The sequence below is a fragment of the Centruroides vittatus genome, unplaced genomic scaffold (genome assembly GCF_030686945.1).
Source record: "Centruroides vittatus isolate TY-2023 unplaced genomic scaffold, ASM3068694v2 contig_784, whole genome shotgun sequence".
Taxonomy (NCBI): Eukaryota; Metazoa; Arthropoda; class Arachnida; order Scorpiones; family Buthidae; genus Centruroides; species Centruroides vittatus.
Window position 1 is genome coordinate 627,591 of NW_027122505.1, and position 23,257 is coordinate 650,847.

The window sequence follows — 23,257 nt, forward strand, 5'->3', positions numbered from 1 at the left end:
ACCTTCTATTATCATCTCATTTTGGTAATTTTTTTTCCTAAAAGATAGGCTGTAAAAAATGTCTTATTTCTATACTGTTACATTTGTTCCACAAAGAATTTTATTATAATGATTAGCATGTGCCTAAAATAGTCAGAATTATCCTTGTGCGTCCAAGAGTTAACCTAGCCATTTGCTAACTACACCCTATTGTACTTTCAAATTTTGAAAGAAATAAATAATGACAAGTGATTAAAAATTTATACTAAATAACCATAAAAATTATCCTAATAAAGATTTTTTTGGGCCGCAATTTGAAAAAATTGTAGACTTATAAATTCCCACTGTCGTCCATCCGTCTGTCTTTCCTTAATCTCGAGAATGGAGTTAGTTAGATGAAGGACGTCACATACGGAGACCTTAGAAGCAGCAGGCCTGGATAAACTGTATATGAACTTCTGATGCAAACCAGAAGTTGTGTTATTTCAATTCAAAAGTTTCTTCCCTGAAAGGTGTTAGATGACCAGCATAACTCTATTATTATTAAAGGAAAAGTGTGATGTACAGGGACAAGCCACTACTGATTTGAGGCAGAGAGCATATATTTTAAATCATTATGTTTTTTAATATGTTTAAATCCATTGTTTTTAATTAAATATTAAATTAATTTTTTCTTTCAAGTTCTTTCAAACTTTATAATCAAATACACAAGAAAAATTTCATCTACATTTGTTTGTACAGTATATCTATGTTGATTTGTATGCTGTTACACTATACAAACCAATGGGTAAAGAATACTGATCATAAAGTTTATATTTAAATCTAATTTATATTAATCAAGTATACTTAACAATATTTAAACTAAAGACAGTTTATGCAAAATTTAAAAACAATTCCAAAAACATCAATAAGTAAAAACTGCTTTAGTAGACTATGAAGAAAACAAACAAAAATAACTAAAATTTATCAAATAACAAAAAATTTAACTCTAGAAGCAAGAAAAGTAAAATTACCTCCAAAGTGGTGGTGACGTTACTCTTACCTGCATTTTAATATTAAACTAATGTATAATTATATGAATCACAAAAGCAAATATTCCTAAATGAATTATTTTAATGATGAAAAATCAAGAATACTCATCCAGCCTTCTAGTTACGTGAACCATTTCCTTTGAGTTAGAAGATGGTCAGAGTCTCTTTTTTTATTAATGGGATTTTTTCTAAGCCTCTTCTAAAGATCCAGTTGTCTGGAAATTATCTCCTGATTTCAATTTTCCAATACTTTTACTTGGTTCCATAGTACATTCAAGTGAGGCTATGTTAAAATCTAATAGATGATTGAAACCATAATTTGTAATTTCATTCACCCATTAAATCTTACAATTTACTGTGATATTTATTTTTTAAGTTTGTCAAAAATTTGATTTTGCAATACAAGTTATTTTTGAAATAAAAAAATTCAGTTGGAATGTTATTTGGGAAGATTACATTAAAATATAGATCTAATGCCGATTCTTACACTGACTAATCACCTATACTTTGATACAACTGTAAATGGGGATGATTTAAATAAGAATAGTCTACATTTTATAATCATTATTTTGTGCTGCTTCATCTTGTATTACTAATTTTGGATCGGTATATAATGGACTGACGGCCTTCTAGATCGCCGATAATTATAATTCTCGGTATTTTTGATTATATTGTAGAAAAATATTGTTATCATTGATATTTATTATTTCTTGGCTCTCGGTCAATTACTAAACAGCCACTGAATGTATTTTTATCAATTGTAGGATTACAAATGTTTAAGGTATAATAAATGTTCTATTTCATTTTTTTTTTTTTTTTTAATCTTATTACTTGGTCATTTTTATTTTATTAAATATTAATTTTTCTAGAAATTTATATGGAAAACTCCTTGTAAAACAATTCTTCTTAGTCTTTTCATAGAATTCTTTTTGTTTTCTTTATTTATTTTCTACATATGATACATCAATCAAACCATGATGCAATGCACTGAAAGGTGAAGCCAGTCACAAAAATATTGTTGTGTTGAACAATAAAACTGCAAAATACAATCAACTCTGAAAGTTGCAAACAACATGGAAATTATCCCTGTTTGAATTTGAGTCGTTGACTTCTCACTTTTTCCAAATTATTATTTTATTTACTTACTTTTCTAAATATAAATTAGAACAATGAATACAAAAATCGTATTTTATAAACACTGGTTATTATGAATTGCATCAACATTTAAGTCTTAAAGATAATTGTGTGTGATCTTTTAATTAAAAAAAAAATGAGCTGCTTTCAGAAGTTAGTTTATTATAATTAGTTTGATACTTAGAATAAATACTTTGAAATTTTATATTTCCCTACTCATTCACATGCTAAGAAAATGTAACAAATGTCTTATTGCTGTTTTTGTTATGTGTGTTCAGAAATTTAAACAAGGCAATATACTTTGAATATAACAATGTGGTTAATGTTACCTTAGGTAGCCAAGATGGCGGCTCGTCTCTAATTCCAGCAAGGAAACAGCGGATGCACGTTCTAACCTAACCTAACCAATTCTAATAAATTACCATAATTACTAGCAACCAAATTATTAGAATATATTAGGTTAGAACGTGCGTCCGCTGTTTCCTTGCTGGAATTAGAGACGAGCCGCCATCTTGGCTACCTAAGGTAACATTAACCAACAATGCTTATTCATAAAGTTACTAGTACTGTTTTTATATTTTTTATCTTATACTTGCAAATAGTACAGGGATATATCCGTACAAAAATAAGTGTATCGAGCGTAATAACTAAACATTAAAACAAACAATACAAAACTAAAATATAATTTTTATATGAAATTATTAAAAGTATTATTTTGCAGTTTAAATTTGTCCATTTAAATTTCTTTATTATTATTTTTTATTATTAAATATTACAGTCTATGAAGTCATTTTCCTATGTCAATATACAGATTAAAAATAAATAAATTCATTTACATGAATCATCACAAAAAGTGTTTGTTTCTAGTTTACTAGATCATGTGCTTGAACCTTGCTTGGAGAATATTTGTCAGATTTAATAGAGTTTATTTGGGGTACTCTAAAGTATGGAGTATTGTACAGTAAATTAAAAAAAAGAAAGATTTTGTGTAGTCCAAAAATAAAACTCTACGATTAATTTTCATTTCTGACTTAAATAATCGATAAACATATATATAATTATATATATTTGTTAATGTCATGTACCAGTAATTGTGTCAGCTGAATTCAGGTAAAATAAGTTGAGATTACTGAAAATATTAACATTTTGTAAGTAATTGACACTATTCTATTTATAAATAAACAAATCTGAATCTGATTATAAATTTAAATTTATAAATACTATTAAAAGTGATTAAATTAACATATAATTTGTATGTTAATTTAATCTGAATTAAAATTAAGGAATCTTAATTTGAATTAATGCTATTTTCATTGCCCCTTCATCTTCATTTTTGATATAATATTGAGGGCAAGTTAAAAATAAAAATTATAGAAGCTTAAACTGTAATGTCTACAAATTTCAATCTTTAAATATTTATACAAACATAAAACATTCACAGTAGAATAAGTACAGTACTAAGAATAACTTTTGGTATAGAATAATAATAAATGAATTATTAATATGATATAATGCTTAATTAATATATTATGTAATTAAAAAAAATACTAAAATCTTAGTAAATAGGAAAGAAAAAAAAAACTTTTTCTATTATTGTGGTAAACTTTCCAAGTTACTGTTAATATTTCTGCATCATCTTATATATTATTTCCACCTGTGGGCACTAAAAGGGTCTTTTTTCAGGCCCACAATAGGTCGGCTGGGTGGCTGAAAAATCCCTAGGTTTGACCATCCAATTCCAGGTCACACCAGAGTGATGCCCACCTTGGCCATTACTGGCTGACACAATAATTTTAATGTTAATAATTTAACAAAAAATGCATTACAAAAATTTATCATCTATAAATTGACATCCTTAACAGATTATTTTTTGCATAAAACAATTAAGAATAGTGGTTTAATGAAATATCGAATACCAGTTTGTGAAACATATTATAAAACAAATGTTTGTCAATATCTTTAATTGTCTAATTTGTTTAGAATGTTAATGCACAATATTATTTTCTAAGTTTCCACGGGATAAGTTTCAAACATATAAATTATTCTAAGAATAATTAGAACAATCTGCAGTCGACAATTACATTATACTGTATTTTTCCCAAACACTAGATACACCTTTATATTCTTTGCCTGTCCGTACGATACTATTTAAGTTATACTTTTGTTCTATTGTGCAGGTTTTGTTACATTACATATCTCTTTTAAGAAAAATATTTATTCAAAATTGGTTTATTTCAAAATATCAAAAATTTAATAATGGTAAGCTGTTAAAATGTGTTTTAAAAATATAAAATGCAATGCTGGATTCATCTGGAAGCATGGTTTATTCAATATAGAATAAAGGTTTTGCCAATTTTGAAATTTTTTATTTAATTTTAACATTGTTGTTCTGTTCACTTTCTATAACTTATCATTTAATATTGGATTCATTAATGTATTTCTAATCATACGAGTGCAGACACACCAAATTATTCATACAAAAGAAAATTTGAAGATTTAAATTATAGGTAAAGTGTTGTAATATTAGTATTAAAAATTAAATCATTAAATATGTTTGTTAGGTAGCATGACATTGTCGAAATGTCTTTCTAACTAATCCAGAATGTAGATAAATATTTTTGACTAAGCTTCGGATAAACTTATTTTGAAGTTAAAGGAATAGTAGTAATAATTTTAGAGTAACTGTTAAAATAGTAATTTTATTATTTATTATATTTATTTATAAATTAATATATAATTGCATGGTACAACATTTTGTGTTAACAGAATTTAAAAAGTTAATGTCAGGTTGAAATTAACTCTTCTTGGACAGGATGTCTATTGTCTATCTTCCAGTGAAGAGAGATTATTCTTCCCGATGCTAAAATGAGAATAGAATAAATTTTTTTTAATGCTAATAATTGTACAATAAGCAAATAACCATACAATAAGCAAGTAACAATATACTCGTTTTAATCGTGTTAAATTTTAACATATAATTGTACTATTTTAAATACAGTATTATATACATTTATTAACGTTATAAGAAACTTATTCGGTCTTCATTTTATCGTCGGAAAGATTATTATTATAATTGCTTCAGAAAATGCAATTGAAAATAATCCAAGCAATCTCGATAATACTGTTTAATTCATATTAAGGAATTTAAGCATTAACAAATATTGACATTTTAAAGATTAGATGGCTTATTTGGATAAAAAGCAAATTCCAAATCTTTTTCAAACGGCACTAAGCATTTTAGGGATAAGCTAGATAACGCTTCTAAATCGGGAATAGCTAAAATGCTATGAGAGCTAATTATTTCATACCATAATGTTTTAGAAAAACCATTATTTGATTCTTTAGAGGGATAATCAAAAAACGATCCCCAAAATTTAGATTCGAGACAATTACTCTCTTCGGAATATTTTCCGACTTTCATTTCTTCGACAATTGCAATAGTTTTGCATCTTCCGTAGTTGGATGGTGAAAATACATCTTCGATAATCGAATCTCCTACATAAAGTATGCTGGGTTTTTGTTTCCCAGTTACATTACTAAAAAAAGTTTTCAGATCTTTCCAATTGCCTTGCGAATAAACACCTTTTAATTCGAGACTGTCACAACTTATGATTTCGCCTTCTTCCATTCCATTTAAGGTCAGAAAAGGACGCTGACTCGTAAAGAAACTGGGTTTCCTAGCAAACATAAAGCCTATATCAAAGTACTCTTTCCAGTCGTCGCCTAAGCAAAATCGACCAATAAAGTCTGCGTAATCTATATTCGAGCTAGTCAAGAGAAACAGCTTTTTATCTCGCTTGAGTTCCAGTAGCCATTGTAGGAATGCCCGACTACAAGGAACCAAGTAATTTTCGGGATTCTTTTTGAGGTTTGAGAAAAAACCTTTCACGTCGTCTTTGAAGTGGTCGCGTCTGTACATGTAAATTAACCCGTCATACACGTCCTGCCAGATATTATAGTGAGGTAACCAACTGCCATATTCTTTATCCACGATATCAACCAGCCTGGCGCATATCAATATTACGGGCAATACGAAATAATCTCTGAATACGTAGTACGGCTTTTGCTGAGCGTCCGCCCGACACAGACCTTCCGGGAGCTCTAACAATTGATCCCACGTGTGATTTTCTCCGTAGAATTTTACAATCTGTTCGTCGGTCATCGGCGTAGTGCCGTGAGTCGCTTTCAGAATCAAAAAATCCGAAGATACTTTAAGAAAATTTCCATTCAGTTTATCAAATACGATTCCTTTCTGTACGAAATCTTCTCCACTCTCGTAAGATTTATATAAATCCTTAGAGTAGCCTCTTCGTTCGACCAAAAATGAAGCCATGTTTTCATATATAAGTTCAAACAAAGGCCGTAGCTTATATCTGCATAGCGTGTGATCTAGATCGAAACCTATAACATCGAAATTCGATAGAGAAAATCCATTTTGTTGCCTTTCCATCTTTCTCGAGCTGCAACTGTAACTATTTGAATCGAAAAGTAATATTTTTGGGATGTTTTTCCTGAATTTAAAAGGAGTTAAGTAGACTCTAAAGAGCATGACCTTCAGTCGTCCATTGTTAAACATGTAATGAGAATACATTTAGATATACGTAGAAGTAAGCAAAAATTAATTTTAATAACTTAATCAGAATTAATAATAATTACAATAAATTGCAATATTTGACATTCGAAAGTTAATTTTTTCATTAAATAATAATGCTTACTAGAGGACGAGAGACTCCATGTTGTCATAGATAAATTATACAAAAATTTATTTATTTATTATTATTATTATTATTATTATTTAATGAATATGAAAAAAATATTCTAAATAAATACAAAATTAAAAATATTTCTTTTTATTTAAACTTTATTTACGTTTTAATGATTGTATTTTTATCGCGTCTCATTAACAGTAAACAAGATTAAATGCATTTAAAATGTGTGTCATAAATAAAAATTCTTGTTTATGATTCATCGGCTTTGTAAAGGATAAATTTAATCTTATAATGATTGGGCTTCTTTATTAAATGATTGGATGATAAACCCGTCTCCGTTTGTTTCCTTTGAAGACATTTAAACAACACTTTATCGATTAAATTTTTGTTTTGAAATTTCAACATAATTTTTCGGGTTGATTTGAAACTTATTAAAAATAGAGTTTGGGTTATAGCAGGGATGGCGAACCTTTTTGAGTTCGCGTGCCATATTGTAAGCATACTTAGCTTTAAAGATGTTAATGCGTGCCAAAGTCTTAGACTTCGAATAATGATATTTAAAGAAATTAAACGAATACGCTTTAATTTGAATAAATGTAAAAAATCTGATTGAAAAAAGGATGATCGGGTGATAATCAGAAAGGATGATTGAAAAGGACAGAAATCATATGATACATTACGTGCCAGATGATTTCTCTTACGTTCCACTTTGGGCACGCATGCCATAGGTTCGCCACCCCTGGGTTATAGGAAGCTTTTAAATATAATTATTTCGGAGCAGCTTTAAGAGAACGTGATGAAAATATTTTGTGGATACGATTTTCATTCTAATTCATGGCCGAGTGGTTAAGATGGCAGCTTCTGTGGATCCAGGATCGCATCCGGACGGGTCGAAAAATTCCCTGAATTTTTCGGGAGGTGGTTCGTCCGGATACGTTTTGCCCAATTTCTCACCATCCGTCCACCCCAATATGGCTGAACTCATAATGGACTAGCTAAAAGGGCTCTTAGTACTTGCAGGGCGGAAAGGGTTTTTAAAAAATGTATTTTGATTTTGACGAACATTATAAACATGGGCGTAGCCAGGAAGGGGCATGGGTGGGCACGCCCCCAGTTAACCTGGGGCCGTATTCTGGTCACCGTCTCTCGTCTCTCGTCTCTCACAAGCCGGTCGCTGATTGGCTAATCATTAGAATTAGCCAATCAGCGACCGGCTTGTGAGAGACGAGAGACCAGAGACGGTGACCAGAATACGGCCCCTGGTGTCCCTCCCAGAAAATTACAGCCCGGCCCCCACGCAGTTAACCTGGTGTCCCTCCCAGAAAATTACAGCCTCTACTAGGTACCTCCCATAATCTTGGCTACACCAATGATTATAAAGCATCGTAATAACAGCGATTTTAAGGATTGGATTTTTCACGCATTTGAGGAAAGACTATATCGTGAAGATAATTATGAAAAATCATTCGAACAAAATAAGATTCGAATCCAGAACCTCCATCGCGACAGGGGTGAACATTAAAATTCTACCGTAAAATGTTAGAACATTTTAGTTCGAATCCATAGCTTGACTTTTTTTTGGGGGGGCTCTTTTCTCTTTTATTTATTTGTTTTTACTTTCCATGCCCATTGTGGTTTCGACCAGGCCCACAAAGGGAGAAGGGGAGCAGCCGGATGGTATGAGATGGGACCCGACATATCAGCCACTTGCCACCTGTGAAATATCCTGCGGTTGTTTACCCAGGTGTCCTATAGCGATAAAGCTGAGGCAGTTTATTAACCACCTCATAGCTTATGTAGCTACGCATTTGAAATAATCGGTAACCGGTTCGATAGGTAGTGGTTCTAGTTCGGGGTTCGGTTACCGCATCGGTTAATAAAAATTTTTGTTTGTAAAATCTAAATTTGAAAACAACATTAGTCAGCAAGGAACCTTTTAGAAAAACAATAAAATGCAAATTTAAAATTATCAGATCATTGTTAACATTACATTATTTAGATTTCGTATTTGTACAGTCATTTCTATGTAATCTTTCTACGCTTGTCTGCGTTGCAGGAACTGATAAAGCAATCTTAGATAAAGATATAAAGGATGATTCTTCTTTATATTCCAATATTCTAATATATTTTTATTTTTCTCTATTTTTTAATTTCATTCGTTCTATATCCACTGGAAAAAATACTTTTGCTAAATTTTTCCAATTTCTAAGGGGCCGGGTCCATCGGCAAGGCCAAATTAGTATCTCGGGGGAAGTATCTCGAAACCCCTGCCAATTGGGCCTACCTCACGGCTATGATATTGTTAAGAAGCATTAATTAATTTACTATCTAATAGGTTACTGTGTTGTAATCGCCCATCAGTGGCCGAGTGAATAACACCGCTAACTGTTCATAGTTGGTCATGGGTTCGCGCCTCGCCAACAGGTTAGTCACATGGAGTTATCTTTACGATTGTAATTCTTTCCGCCCTGTGGGCACTAAGGCCTTTTTCAGCAAGCCCATTATGGGCTTGCTCTTATAGCTTTGGTTTGCGAGATTTATTAAAGCACGCGGTGTGCGCTAACCTTTAGACAATGGCATCCAGTCAACAATAACAGTGATAGCTTTTTTTTTTTTTTTTAACTCTTTTCGCCCTGTGGGCACTAAGAGGCCTCTTATAGACGGCCCATTATGGGTTCGGCCAGGCCCACAATGGGGCGACCGGGTGGTGAGGGACGGGGCCCGACATATCAGAACGGACCACCCCCGAAAAATTCCTGGGGATTATTCGACCCGTTCGAATTCGATCCCGGGTCCCCCAGAGCGGTAGGCTGCCACCTTGACCGCTCGGCCATCCGGCCGTGTGATAGCTAATAATGAACTACATAAATTAATGACATTGATTTTTATCGATAGCTTTAGGCTACTTAAAAAAACTAATCGATTGAGATCAGTCATGATTTTTCTGTATTTTTTCTTTAGAGAGGATAGATGTAATTCTAGCGGCCGGATGGCCGAGCGGTCAAGGTTAGCAGCCTGTTGCCCTGGGGGACCCGGGATCGAATCCGGACGGGTCGAAAAATCCCAGGAATTTTTCGGGGGGTGGTCCGTCCGGATATGTCGGTCCCCGTCCCTCGCCACCCGGCCGCCCCATTGTGGGCCTGGCCGAACCCATAATGGGCTTGCTATAAGAGGCCCTCTTAGTGCCCACAGGGCGGAAAGAGTTAAAAAAAAACAAAAAAAAACAAAAAAAAAAAAAAACAAGATGTAATTCTAATCGATTAGATTTTTTAAGCATGGTAATATGATAAGCTTATTGCGTATCTACAAGTGATAGACATGCGATGAAGTTTTGCTTATTAAGGAAGTGCCTTAATTATTAAAGATTGAAACCGGTGGTATAATCAAAAAGCATCACCAAATTACAGTAATGCTTTGTGTAAGAAAAAGAAATATAGCAGAACCTTCGTTTATCTAAGGTAATGTGGACTTATGCTACCTGGGATAATCGAAAATTCGGATAAGTGGATTAGCATGTAAAGAATGAAATTTACAGGGTAACGGCACAGTATTGTACACGTACTGTATTTATTTATTCATCAATGTGCGAATAGCATCCTACTGATCATTTGGATCTGTCAAAGCAAATAGCATCATTAATCATGCAGTCGCACGACGTAAGAGAATTGCAATGTGACGTCAGTGGTAGTTCGGATAATCGGACATTCAGTTAATCGGCGTGAGTTCTACTGTATAAACTGTAAACAGTGCCGTAACTAGGGCGGTGCCAGCAGTGCCCAGGCACAGGGCGTAGACCCTAGGGGGGCGCAGAAATGACCTGGACCAAGTTTTGGGGCATAGTTACAGATGCTCGCACCGGACGCATAAAAGGCTAGTTACGGCGCTGACTGTAAATTAGCTTTTATAATTCAAAAATAGCTTCCTTTATGAAATACAGGGTAATTATGATAAACATGCCAATTTTGACAGTCAAAATGCAACCAAATTTGGTATGGTGACATTTCAGGACATTCAGAAGACGTTTCCATAAAAAATTAGTTACCAAAACTCGCCACGGTGGTACCCTGCAAGCAACGACAAATGTGTAGTTAATATTTTGGATTATGTTATAAATGCAATATGCTAAGAAGTAAAATATGAACATAAGTACAAACTAATGCCGCTGTTCGTTTCATACCAATCGAACCACACTGGTCAGTTAAAACCACGCTTAGAAGCATCACACAACTCTACAGTTTATATCTCCCGTTTATATTTACATAACAATAACAAACTTATTACGACTTACAGAAATTACACAATAATATTTATTTAAGATAAAAATCGTAAATTTCTCCAAATATTAAAGCATTAAATAATAATCAATTCAAAAATTCTTACGCTCACTATCGACACTAGGAGTTCCCGCTCTTGACGTTACCCGGAATCATCCAATAGCATACGAATATTTTAGTATCACGTGAGAGGGAGAAGGAATGTCTTGTCTTCATTCCTGACATGTTTCCGAACAGAACTTTGTAAATAAACGAAGGGACTTTCATTGCCTGCAGTTATCGATTTTTAAACAGAATAGGGGAAAAAAAACAGAACGCCTCTTGGTATATAAGATGATATTATAACGACATTTTATACCCGATTATCGTATATACTTCGATCGAATTTTTTGGTAAGTTTTATTTTTGAATTTGGGTCAAAACTGATTACCATTTACATTCTTCGAGTTCTTTTCGTTTTTTCTGATGATTCATTTACAATTTCTTTTTTCCTATGCATTCCACATCATCCATATTTATCTAAATCAAATGATAACTCTACTTTATTCACATCATTTTCTATAGCAATTTCACTACTGAAATTGCCAGTTATTTTACCTGCGAAATCCAGTGAAATTGACAATTATTTTATTTTTTAAAATAAAATTAATCCTTATTAATATAATATATTAAATTATAACGTTCTGATCATTTATACTAATTGAATAATACTTATAAAACCATTTATTTAAAAGTTTATTTTTAATTATAAGATGTTTTTCTGTTTGGTTTATACATTAACTGATTATCCGGTGGTATTTGCAAGTGTTTAACTTATTTAAAATAACAATAACAATTAGCTTCTTGCTCTGGTATTAACCGTTTGAATTTTTATTATTACCGTATTATATCCGTACGGCTTATTACGCGTCGAGCTGTTTAACTTTTATTATATAATTGTGCAATTATAAAGTATACGTGTATATATATGTCCTTTAGATCGGCACGAAAATGCACCTTTCGGCTCTCTTCGGTTAGAGTTTTTGGTCTACTGGTGTTTTAAATTTGTATTTTAAATTGGTAAGTGCCTTGTTATAGTGCGAGTCTCCTACAACCTTCTTTTAAAAATCCTAGACCGAAAATTCTAACCAAAGAGGGTCGAAATGCATTTTAGTACAGGTGTAAAGGGTGTACGTATAATTACAATTATAAATAAACACCAGAACATTTGCTGAGCCTATTGTACTTTAATATTCAAATGCTTTCAGCCTATTTTTTATAGGCCATCCTCAGGAAAATACTGTTCTACAATGGTGTATGTATTTTATAATTGTACATTTATATAATAAAGGTTAAATAGCTGGATATGAGATAATCTCTACAGATATAATATGGTAATATTAAAAATTTGAACGATAACACGATAATTAAATAGTATTTTTGTACATGGTAAAATAAATAAATATCTTTTCTATAACTGCGATATTTTTTTACCGACCAATATAAGTTAAAAACCGTATATTTATAACAAGGTTATTGAATATTTTACACAGTTTTTAAGATTTTCAAATCCATTTATAGATTTATTAACCATAGATAAAATATTACGTAATTCCATAAATAAATAGTATGTTCGAAATGTGAACCTATGTATTTTTCTTAAACTAATCTCAGTCATTCTGTAGTGCATAATTTTGCAATATAGAAAATATACTGGTTTTTTTTCTGGCACTTATTTTGCAATTATACAATACTTTCATTTAAAAAATGCTGCTAAAATTAAATTTTATGTGTTAAAAACGTTTTTTGTCGAGTAAAATAACGATGCGTGCATTCCACGCTTAAATTTTCTTTCGATAAAAAGTAGCGATTGGATCGGTAATTTTTAATATATGGCGATCGTTTATTTTCTTCAAAAATGCAAGAATCGCCGGAATGCACTCTGTTATTTTAACCTATTATGGCTTGTGAGTTTAGTAATAACTATTGCTAGTGTATAAACATTCCTGTTACTATGATAAAATGGATTTGGCAGTTTGAGGAATTTATGTAGTCATATGGCAGTATATCAAATTTGATATATTTAGCATGAGAGAAATTTTTCTAAACTCAATATAGCAAAAAAAAGTACCGCTAAAGCATAAGCTCGATTTTCCCGATGATTGTTGTTTTGCCAATTATGCCAAACAATTTTGGCTTAGGTGTAGCTAATGTTATTTTCTCGCTTCAAACAAGCGGGATGGTGTATCGTACGGTATCGGCAGCTTTAAAAAAATATACATATTTATGTAATTGTTTCTCTTATAAATTTAAGAAATATTCTCGCATAACAACAACTCTAAATTCTATACCAGGATTAAAATTTTCATTTTTGTTTCGTTAGTATAAAAAATTGTTTGCATCTTCTGTTCCGATTTAATTAATAAAAATTCCGTGCTTTAGATATTATCTGTAGTATCTATGTCTGTGAAGAATGTAGTTTATCTAGTACTAAGTTATGTAATTTTTAATTATTAAATAAAACACGACGATTGAATGAAAGGAAAAATTCTTTTAAATATATTTTGGACGTTACGTCATCGTTCCTCATTTAATAATCATCGGATAGCAGTTTTAATATAAGAGCTTATTCTATTTTATTTGACATTACCGCTTAAATATTTTTAAATTTATTTTATATATATATATTAAAGTTATAAGATTTGATTATGAAGTTTGTTATTGATTTTCCTGTTAGTGATTTTTGCCCAGATATGAAATCTTAAGAATTTGATGTTTTGTCATGGTTAATGTGAAGAAATATCTAGAAATTTATTTTTTTCTTTTCTTTTGGTCATATTTTAAATTATATTAAATAAATGAAGCGCATTAAAAAGTCAAAAGTTAAAGCAAATTATATATTACGTTTATATTTTATGCTTACGATTGCTCGTTAAAATTATTCGGCCATAAAATACGAAATTTTCCATAGTTTTATATTAAAATATAAAAATGATATTTTAAAAGAAAAAAGTAACATTTCTTTATTTAATTTTAATATTGGCGTTGCACTTAAAATTTTGTAGGTTGCAAATGTGAATTGTTTTTTTAAATCGTTGCAAGATTTCTGTTTTCTGTGCAATCAGCTTATTTATTTATTTTCTTTCTTTTTTTTTTGCAGATGTCATTTTTATTTAAAAGAAACAGAGCAAAGTTCTAGTATTGTAAAAGTCATTTTTATTGTTAAGTACATTATGTAATTGCAGCTGCAGTAGCAGAGTTAGTACAGGGACTGGTTCCAGATTGGGAAAGAGGGGGTTTAATTTCTAGTTAGGTCTAGAGTCTACTGCAACTGTGAGGCCCACCTAGCATCATTTTTAATGGATATCTGGTTTGTCCAGGGGATAAAAATTGACAGTGCCTATACTGTCTGTGCCACTTCTTGCCTAATATTGTTAATAAGTTAGTAGACTTTCTTACAAATTTCATAATGAAGTGCTACATATTATATATATAATATTGTTTAAACAGTCATTATAATGTTATTAGTATCTAATAACATTATAATGACTGTTTAAACAATATAATAATCAAATTTCTGTTTAAATTATGATCAATTCTTCAAATTCTAGTTTTAAATGCAGGAACAGAACTCAAATATTTAAATATGTAGGTACTGTACTGTACATTCTTATTAATTTTAATGGCAATTTTTAAGTTCTTTCGAAGGATTTTCATTCTTAAATCAAGCCTTTCAATGGTGATTTTCCTACTTATCAGAATTCTTTAATGTTTATCGCACGATTATCAGAGCTATCAACAATAACAATAGTATGTACAATTCTAAAGATATCGGCAAACTGCTTTTTCTAAACATATATTTGCTTAAGTAGGTTAAAAAATTATAAAATTTTTTTCTGTTATAATAGTTGTATTTTAATGCTTAAATAACTTTTTTTTTTTTTTAATTCAATTTTTATTTTGTAATCTAATTTATACAAATTAGGTTGAAATTATCGAATGCTTATTTCAGGTAGAATTCATGGCTGCCGAAACCCCTTTGGATGTACTCTCTCATGCCGTCAGTTTGGTCGAGACGGGAGGAAGTAAGTCTCCGAATTATTCATATATTATTTGATTTATTAGATCCTAAATTTAGATGTTCAGAAGCAGAAATTTAAACAATGCTCTTTAATGTTTTGGGTGTGGTTTAATCGTTCATGCTAAGTTCGTTCATGCCGAACATAATATGTTTATATTTTAGGTCGTCTTTTATATATTTTTTAATAGTTCTGTTGTATTTCTTTTTTTCTTTTATATATCTGAAACCCCACGATGTGGTAAGTGGTTTAAAATTACGGAACTCCGAGACTAAACCGCCCATTTATTCTAACAACAATCTCGTAAAATTACATTTGTACCTGTCATTCGCACGACGTTAATATCTATAAAAATAGCGTTTAATCAATTACTAGGATATATTGTAAAAAAAAAGGTCAGCATTTACTTGTCATGCAATTATTTTACGGTTAAATAGTTTTGGGCTAAGTACACGAAATTTTTTTTTAAATTTAAGTTGTCATTTTCTGTCTAGAGTATTTAAAAATAGAAATGTTAGCATTTATGTATTAAAAAAATAAATTTGTAGTAGTTTTTAATGTTTTTTTTTTTTTTTTGAAACAACAATTAAGATTAGGTTGAGTAATCAATGGGGAATAATTATCGGTGAACTACTTTAGTGACCAGTAGCCAAAATTTAGAAGTCGTTCGCACTTAAAACGAAAGCCACGCCGAGTTTGCATCGGTTTCTTGCGCGCTTATGTTAAGGGCAAAATTACCCCATGCATAAATCAAGATTACTATTTAATCTGCTTTACAGTAAGGTAATTGTCAAATTTTATCAGTATTGCATGCTAGTTGAAATTTAATATATCTAGGCTTCACCTTGTAATTCTAGATTGTTTCACATATTAAATTCAGTAGCCTGGTGTTTCCTTATTTATACCTGATTGATGTTTCCTGATATATACGTGTATCATATATATATATATCTTTTCTAGAAATCAATTGATTTTCTGCTTATTTAAAATATAAATTATGAAAAAAAATAGGTTATTAACGTAGAATTTTATTCGCTTTAAAATATTTTAGCGAAGTTAAAGATAAATTTTTTTACGACTATTATTGACAACTATTTGAATACGATATAGAACTATTTGAGAATTAATTTTTATAGCTTTTATTTTAAGGTTAAATAAAATACTAAACTAAAACTCTTCGACAAATATAGTAATTAATTTATTTCCATCGTTATCGATTCGTACAAATTATTTTTCCTTTAAAAATTCGAGTCGGAGATAGATTTAAAATGACAAAAATGAATTTGATCTGATAAATTTTTATAGGGAAGAGGATATTCATAAAAAAGGAAGTTCGAGAGGAAATGATATAGTTCACATAACTTAATAGAGGGGTGTTCGACGTTAATAGTGGCAGAGTTTTACACATTAATTTTTATTGTTTATCAATGGAAAAATGATAATTTATATGATTAAATGACTATTATTAAGGCATAGTTTTATTTAGTTCTTACAAACCTTGACAATAAGTATTTTTGTGTCTTCTAAAATCTTAAAAAAAAAACTTCCTTGTACAGTATGTAGAAATAGGCAAAGCAGTGATGAAACAATACAGTACATATTTATGTACAGGTATTTAAATTGCTGTAGTCATTGAGTAGTTACCATAAAATTTTAGAATTCCGACTTATCCGCACTTTTGAATTTTTTGAGTGGAGACGGATCCAGACAAAAGATAATACTCGCGTAGACCGATTTCGACAGAAGAAAGAAAATTAAGATTTATTGCCGGTGTTATGTAGTACAAGTGTACACAGGAAATTCATTATGCATATTTAAATGTTTTCAACGAGTTGCGTAATTAAGACGGGAGGTGTCGCGACCCATGCGGACTCTAAATTAACGCATCGGCCTTGTTAATTTAAATCTAAAATACCGGTTCGTATACATTAAACGAATTCTTTAAATTTCGAAAAACGTTAAACCGTTAACTTTTACTTTCGGCTAATAATAAAAAGAAATTTCAGAATTTCGTCGGTCAAGTTTTATTCTCGTATCCAATTCCAACAGAGAGGTTTTTCTCTTTTAATTAATTGTTTTCCGCAAACTCCGCATTTATGGATAATCGTGTTTCTGTACATTTTATTTTAGTTATAAAAGCCGTGAATATTTTTAGGCCGGTAAGAGGATGGCCTTGTTACGGCTGCATTTTGCTACGTAAAATGAAAGATGGATTAAAAAGAAAAATGACGATAATTTTCCTGGGTGATTTTGTGTAACTGTTATCATCGACTTTATAAAGTCGTTGACAGTGTCAATTAGCAACTCAGTATAAATAAATGTACTGTATATATGTATATATATAGAGGTTAGAGTAAATGCAAACACAAGCCATTCCCACCAACAAGTGTCAAACAGACAGAAACCTTGAAGCAAACTTGATATTGAAGGAAATACGACAGGAAGTCGACGTCATAACATCTCAAGCTTTTCACCTTTAAAAGTAAACACGAAATTCCCTCCTTCCTTACCTTTTTCGAGCACGTGTACAACATATGTACAGTACAATAAGTAAGGATATCTGGACAGCCATTTCCAGACATCGCACCCCCAGTCTGCACCTCACGTCGATTATTAAAGGTGGAAGGAGGAGGAATTTTTTTTTTTCATAATATTTTTTAAGCAAGTACCCGTCGATTAGAGATGGTAATTTCCGGGAACTACCCCTTAATTACTGGAGTACGAAAAGAAGTGGTCGGTGGACCATCCCATCCGAAGAACTTTCTGAAAGACGGTGTCTGCACCACCCATCTCTTCAAAAACTCGGCTCCCCCTTTTCGTTTATTAGTCGCTTCGGTTTTATTGCCGGTGACGTCGTCCTTTGTAACAATATAGAACTGCTATAAGGCGAATTGGAAGTGGTGCAGTCGGTTCCGTACAGAAAACACTTGGTTCATTCTCCTTGACCTATTTAAAAACACATCGACGTATGACTCATAAATGACCACGGGCCCGAATTATAGATTTTTTTTTGTTTTCTAGAACTCGTAATGCGTAAGGTTCGGTTAACGACCAAAGCGAATACTCCGGTTGTTTGGAGGAGAATGATCCGTGAACTCCGACCCCCCGCCCGTGACGTAATTCGACTGGTCGACGGACGAGTGCCTCCCCCTTATTGTCCGTCGGGATTTACCTGTCCCGGCGGAATGGGCTAGGTCCGAAGTCATGCCTAGGGGACAAATGGCACGTGCTGATGGAGGCGTCGCAACACCGGTGCGACCGGTCGCAGTCCATTAACGTAACACGCGAATGGGAGATGCAAAAAATAATAATAATAAAAATTATAAATCGTTACGCATTGAAAACGGACGGGTCTCCACACCGCCATTTCGGAGGGGGAGTCGCCAAAAAGTGGAAATCGGTAGCGATCTCTGGGAATTTTACGTTTTTGTCCTGTTTAAAAGTTATCGTTGGTTGGGTCTGGCGCCACTGTTTCGTCACGCATGGATGCAGTTGTTGTCCTGCTAAGTAGCGTGACTCCAATGACTCACCGCACGTTCCAGCCGAAAGCATGCGATCTCATTCTGTTTTATCTCGCTTCGGTGCGACGCGTCACGTACTTACACAATCCGTTTTAAGCGCCGGCGCGCCGCGTCGCTTCCAACACACGCCCGCGACGAAACTATTAGTCGCGGAAAATTGCATTCTTTATATAATTAAAATCATTCCTCTAGCCGGGAGAGTCGCGTAGGCGTAGTTTACGTCGATTTTCTCTTAGCGACGCTTGACGTCGTCACTTACCGCTCTCTGTTGGCAAGGGGTGCAGACTACTTTTGGTACTGTACGTGCCTGACATGCCACGCATTACTTTCCATCCCTCGGTCTCTTTTCACCACATTGCATTCATTTGGCTTGCTTGCCTCCTCCGACTTATTTTTTTCCTTCCTCTCCTCCCCTCTTCCAAATCTTTTATCGACTGCATACTTGTTAGATCCCCCCTCCTTTTCTTAGGCTACCCCCTCCATCCTCTGCTGATTTTTCTTATGAGAGAACTGGCATTGGTATGCGAGATTGGCACACTATAAAGGTCTCGTTTGTCCTCTCTGTCGAGGAATAAATCAAATTAAGCTATCCGGCAATAATTTCCGACGTCTGTTCTTTTTTCCTCTCCCCTCGGAATTATTTTTGGGAGCTTAACGAGGACCGAGATGGACCGCCGCACGTCGACCGTCTCCTCTGCTGTCGAACCCGGAGTCCGAAGTGGACGGTCCGTTCGCCATTGTCTTTTTTAATACGGATCTCTATTGTCTTATTTTTAATCCGTTCTTTGTCGATTGACGACGATGATAATAATTTCTTTTTCCTTTAGAGATGCCAAGAATATTTTTGTGGAATTTTTCTTCCGAAAATACAAATTCCCGAGACTCGGCCGTGCAATTAATGCTGTGGAAAAATCTGCCCGGACGTCCGAGGATAAAAATACGGCGGTCTTGCAACGGAGATGCCTTTTCGGTTTCAATTATAAAATTTCTGAAATGCTTCTCCCTTAAAAATTAACCGTAATTCAATTTTTAACATTTTAAAACCGGTGCCTCGCTTAAACGAAAAAATTCTTTCGAGTCGACCGTTTCCTCTCGGCCTTCGCATTACTAGATTGCGACGTCTTCTAGACCGGACTAAACGTAATTAAGTCGAGCCGGCCTCTCGCATCGTTTTTACACAAAGTGCCGATTTTCTAAAATACCGGGAGTCTCACAAGTGTTTTCCGTTTTGCAGATCAGATGGATGACTGCCGAGATTCTCCTTCGAAAGAACTTCCGACTAAAGAATTGAAGTACCGAAGACTGAAAGACAGAAGGGAACTCTCGAACATGTTGCCTTTAAGAGTTTGGAATAGGAAGTGTTCTTCTCCGCAACAGTAAGTGTAATTTATTATTAAATTTGAGTTTTGCACTTTGAAACCTTTCGGGATGTCCGACCGTGATGCATTATCGTGTTTAAGGAATTTTTATCTATTAAGCATGCCGATAAAGATAAAAAGAATGCTACTGGCATGTTTCTTTCAAGAAATTTTTATTTCTGGTGTTATTAATACTAAAAATAAAATAGAATATTTTATTTATATTTGTAAATTCTGGACGGATTACTTTTAACGATGCCGGATGAGATACAATTAAATTCTTATCTTATCCAAAATTCTCTTGTAATCTAAATTATTGTAAAATTAGACTGATATTTTTATTTAAATATTTAGAAGATAACGAGCAGTCGTGCAACGTTTTTCTTTCTAACTCTTTTAGTTAATTTTTAAAATATTATTATTTTACTACAATTTTTTCTTTATTCCGTACAGAATTCTCTCACCAGATGGAGAAGTGAGAAATGGACAGTGCTACAATACGTCACCGGTCACGATGTCTCCTTGCAAAAATAGTGAAAACAGCCCGACTCTAGTGATGTCTCCCTTACACTGTGAAACGTGTATGTTGCACAAACAGGACGGTTCTGCGTTGCCTCCCTGCGGCCACTGTCGTCTACCTCCTCACCTGACCGAGAGACTGGACCGGGACGTCACCTGCATCAACCTCGCGCCTGTGATTCGGACGACGACAGTAACGAACCTTTGGACATGAGCAAAAAGTGTGCACGGCAAGACGACGAACCCGTTTGTGGGAACAGTCATCCCGTTCAGCAGCAGAGGCCGTCGGTCATCACGTGTGCTTCGGCATTGTTGAGATCTCAGTGTCACACAAAGTCTAATTGTCAGAGCGCTCACTGTAACGGCAATTCCGAGGGGAAGACAAGCGAGAAGAACGAATCGGACGGAGGCGAGGACATCCGGCCCGGTCACAGAAGAGAAGTATTATCTGGTAAATTAGTTAAATTTTATTTAGAAAACGTAGACAGAAATTCATACGACAAGCATTTTAAAAACAAAAACACCAAGCTTACAGAAATTATATTAATGTAATTTTGAAGAATTGTTTATAACTTACGTAGGTTATAATTACCAAGAATGCATGTTCGGGAGAGAATGTCAAGACAAATATTAATTAGCTCAAGTTTTTAATAGAGGTTCTCGACCTTACCGTCAATTAAAAATTTAACGATAACTTCCACTTAATGGCGGATAATTGCGCGTGTCCGAGCCGGTTACAAAGTTAGGGAGGTTGAAAATTTACTTTTAATAATTATCTACTCGCGGAAACGTTTTCATGCTGATATTTAATAAATTTGATGGCAAATTCAAATACTCGACAAAATTATCTCTATTTTTCAGGAATGTGTGATCCAGTTATCGACGAACATTTCAGACGTTCTCTGGGGAAAGATTATCCGGAATTTCTTTTCTCCACTCATTCTACAAGCGTATCGATAACAGGTGAATTTTAAATTAACTTATTGTCGTAAATTGTTTAAGTAGGTTAAAAGAAAAACAAAAGTTTCCTTATTGCCAAATGTTTTTAAAGAGAAATCTTAAAACTATTTATTATTTTCATTTATCGACTTTCCTTCTTCCCGATATTGTTATGGTCGAACTCGGTTTTATGGAGGCACCATTAACCTGTAACGTATTTCTTTTATCCGTAACAGTGGACGATCACTTTGCTAAAGCCCTGGGAGATACGTGGTTGAGACTCCAGCAGACGAAGACGTCTTCGGTCGAGAACGGAACAGATTCCAAAAATAAGAAAGCGTCTCGCTCTCCGCCTTCTTCTCCCGTAAGGTCTCATTCGCAGGGCGTAGTTTCGCTGTGATATCAAGACTCCATCTTTGCAATTTTCATGTTGCAAACAGAAGAGAAAGTAACATTTAAAAATGTATGTCTTCTGTCTGTCATCGTGCAAATGAGAATATCAATAAATGTGTAGATTAAGCCCCCCTTCCCCGTCGTCCCCGACTCCCGACAGTTTTAAAAGCGGACGCAATCCAAACGTCGACCCCTCGCATATTTGATCCATTACGAGCATTTGCGTGCCGTAACGTACTGCATTTTTTTTTTATTTTGTTCGTTTTTCCACCGTCTGCAAACGAGGAGAGAGGGAAAAAAAAGAGTACAAACTTTATTTTGCTCACGCTTAACATCAAATCAATGTTATTCTCTTACGTGTAAATTTTATAGCCAAATAACAGCACAGGGTGTAATAATTGTTTGTTGATTCTATTATCGTTTTATGTGATTGTAGGATATACATATTACTATAGTAGTGCTGTAGTATCGACGGACGTCTCGTGCAAACTATTATGGATGTAAAAGTTTCAAAATGTAAAAAAAAAAATCGCTTTGTGATTTTTTTAAAGTTTACACGGAGATGATTTTTAAAAAAATTATTCTGTTCGTATTGAAGAAAGAGAATTTAACATATTTTAATTTTTTTTTATGTTATTACGTAAATTTAAAATACAAAATATGACTGTATTGGTTGCATTTTAAATCTAAAAAATGATGCAATTGTATACAGTAGACATTCTTTAGTCTGGTACATAAAATTTGGAAACAATTGAAGGATGTCTTGTGTAGTCTATATATAGGTTGATCACTTGTTTTGAAGCACTTTGCACGAGTTCAGATTACAAACTTTTTTTGCTCTTGTAAATTTTGCAGTTTTATATTTCAATAGATAATAGAAGATTTAAAAAAAACAAAAAAAAAAGTATGTAATTTTAAATGCTTAAGATATTTCTAGACAATTCAAGTGATGGAATATTTATTATTTTTAAAAGTGTAACAAGCAATAAAAAGTTGTACAAAAAAAAATTTTTCCAGCTCTTTAAAATCTTCTCTTTCTTCAATCTCTGCTTCGAATATGTAAATAGCATATTTTTGATGTTATAAAATTCTCTGCTTTGACGTTGCATCGATATAAATTTTTTTTTTGGTTAGTTTTAAAAAAAATGTCATGTTTATTATTATTATTATTGTTGTACAACATTTCTTTGAAAAAATATTTTCCTATTTATGTTTTATATATCGTAATTAATATTTCTTTAAAATGTTAAAAAAATCTATATAAGTTATCGTATATAAATTGTAATTAAATGAATAAAAATCAATTTTTTTATCATACTGTTTGCGTGATTTTTTTTTTACT

The 23,257-nt window shown here is 32.8% G+C and overlaps 1 protein-coding gene and 1 pseudogene across 1 annotated transcript; one reads left to right on the forward strand and one right to left on the reverse strand.

Annotated features, from left to right (window-relative positions):
- Positions 1 to 5,254: 5,254 nt before the first annotated feature.
- Positions 5,255 to 6,880, reverse strand: Nt5a (5' nucleotidase A). Its single transcript, XM_067277938.1, has one exon. It carries the CDS (start codon positions 6,733 to 6,735, stop codon positions 5,314 to 5,316), a length of 1,422 nt encoding a protein of 473 aa, XP_067134039.1. The 5' UTR covers positions 6,736 to 6,880; the 3' UTR covers positions 5,255 to 5,313.
- Positions 6,881 to 11,259: 4,379 nt separating this feature from the next.
- LOC136981625 (uncharacterized) lies at positions 11,260 to 23,232 on the forward strand (annotated as a pseudogene).
- The last annotated feature ends 25 nt before the right edge of the window (positions 23,233 to 23,257 follow it).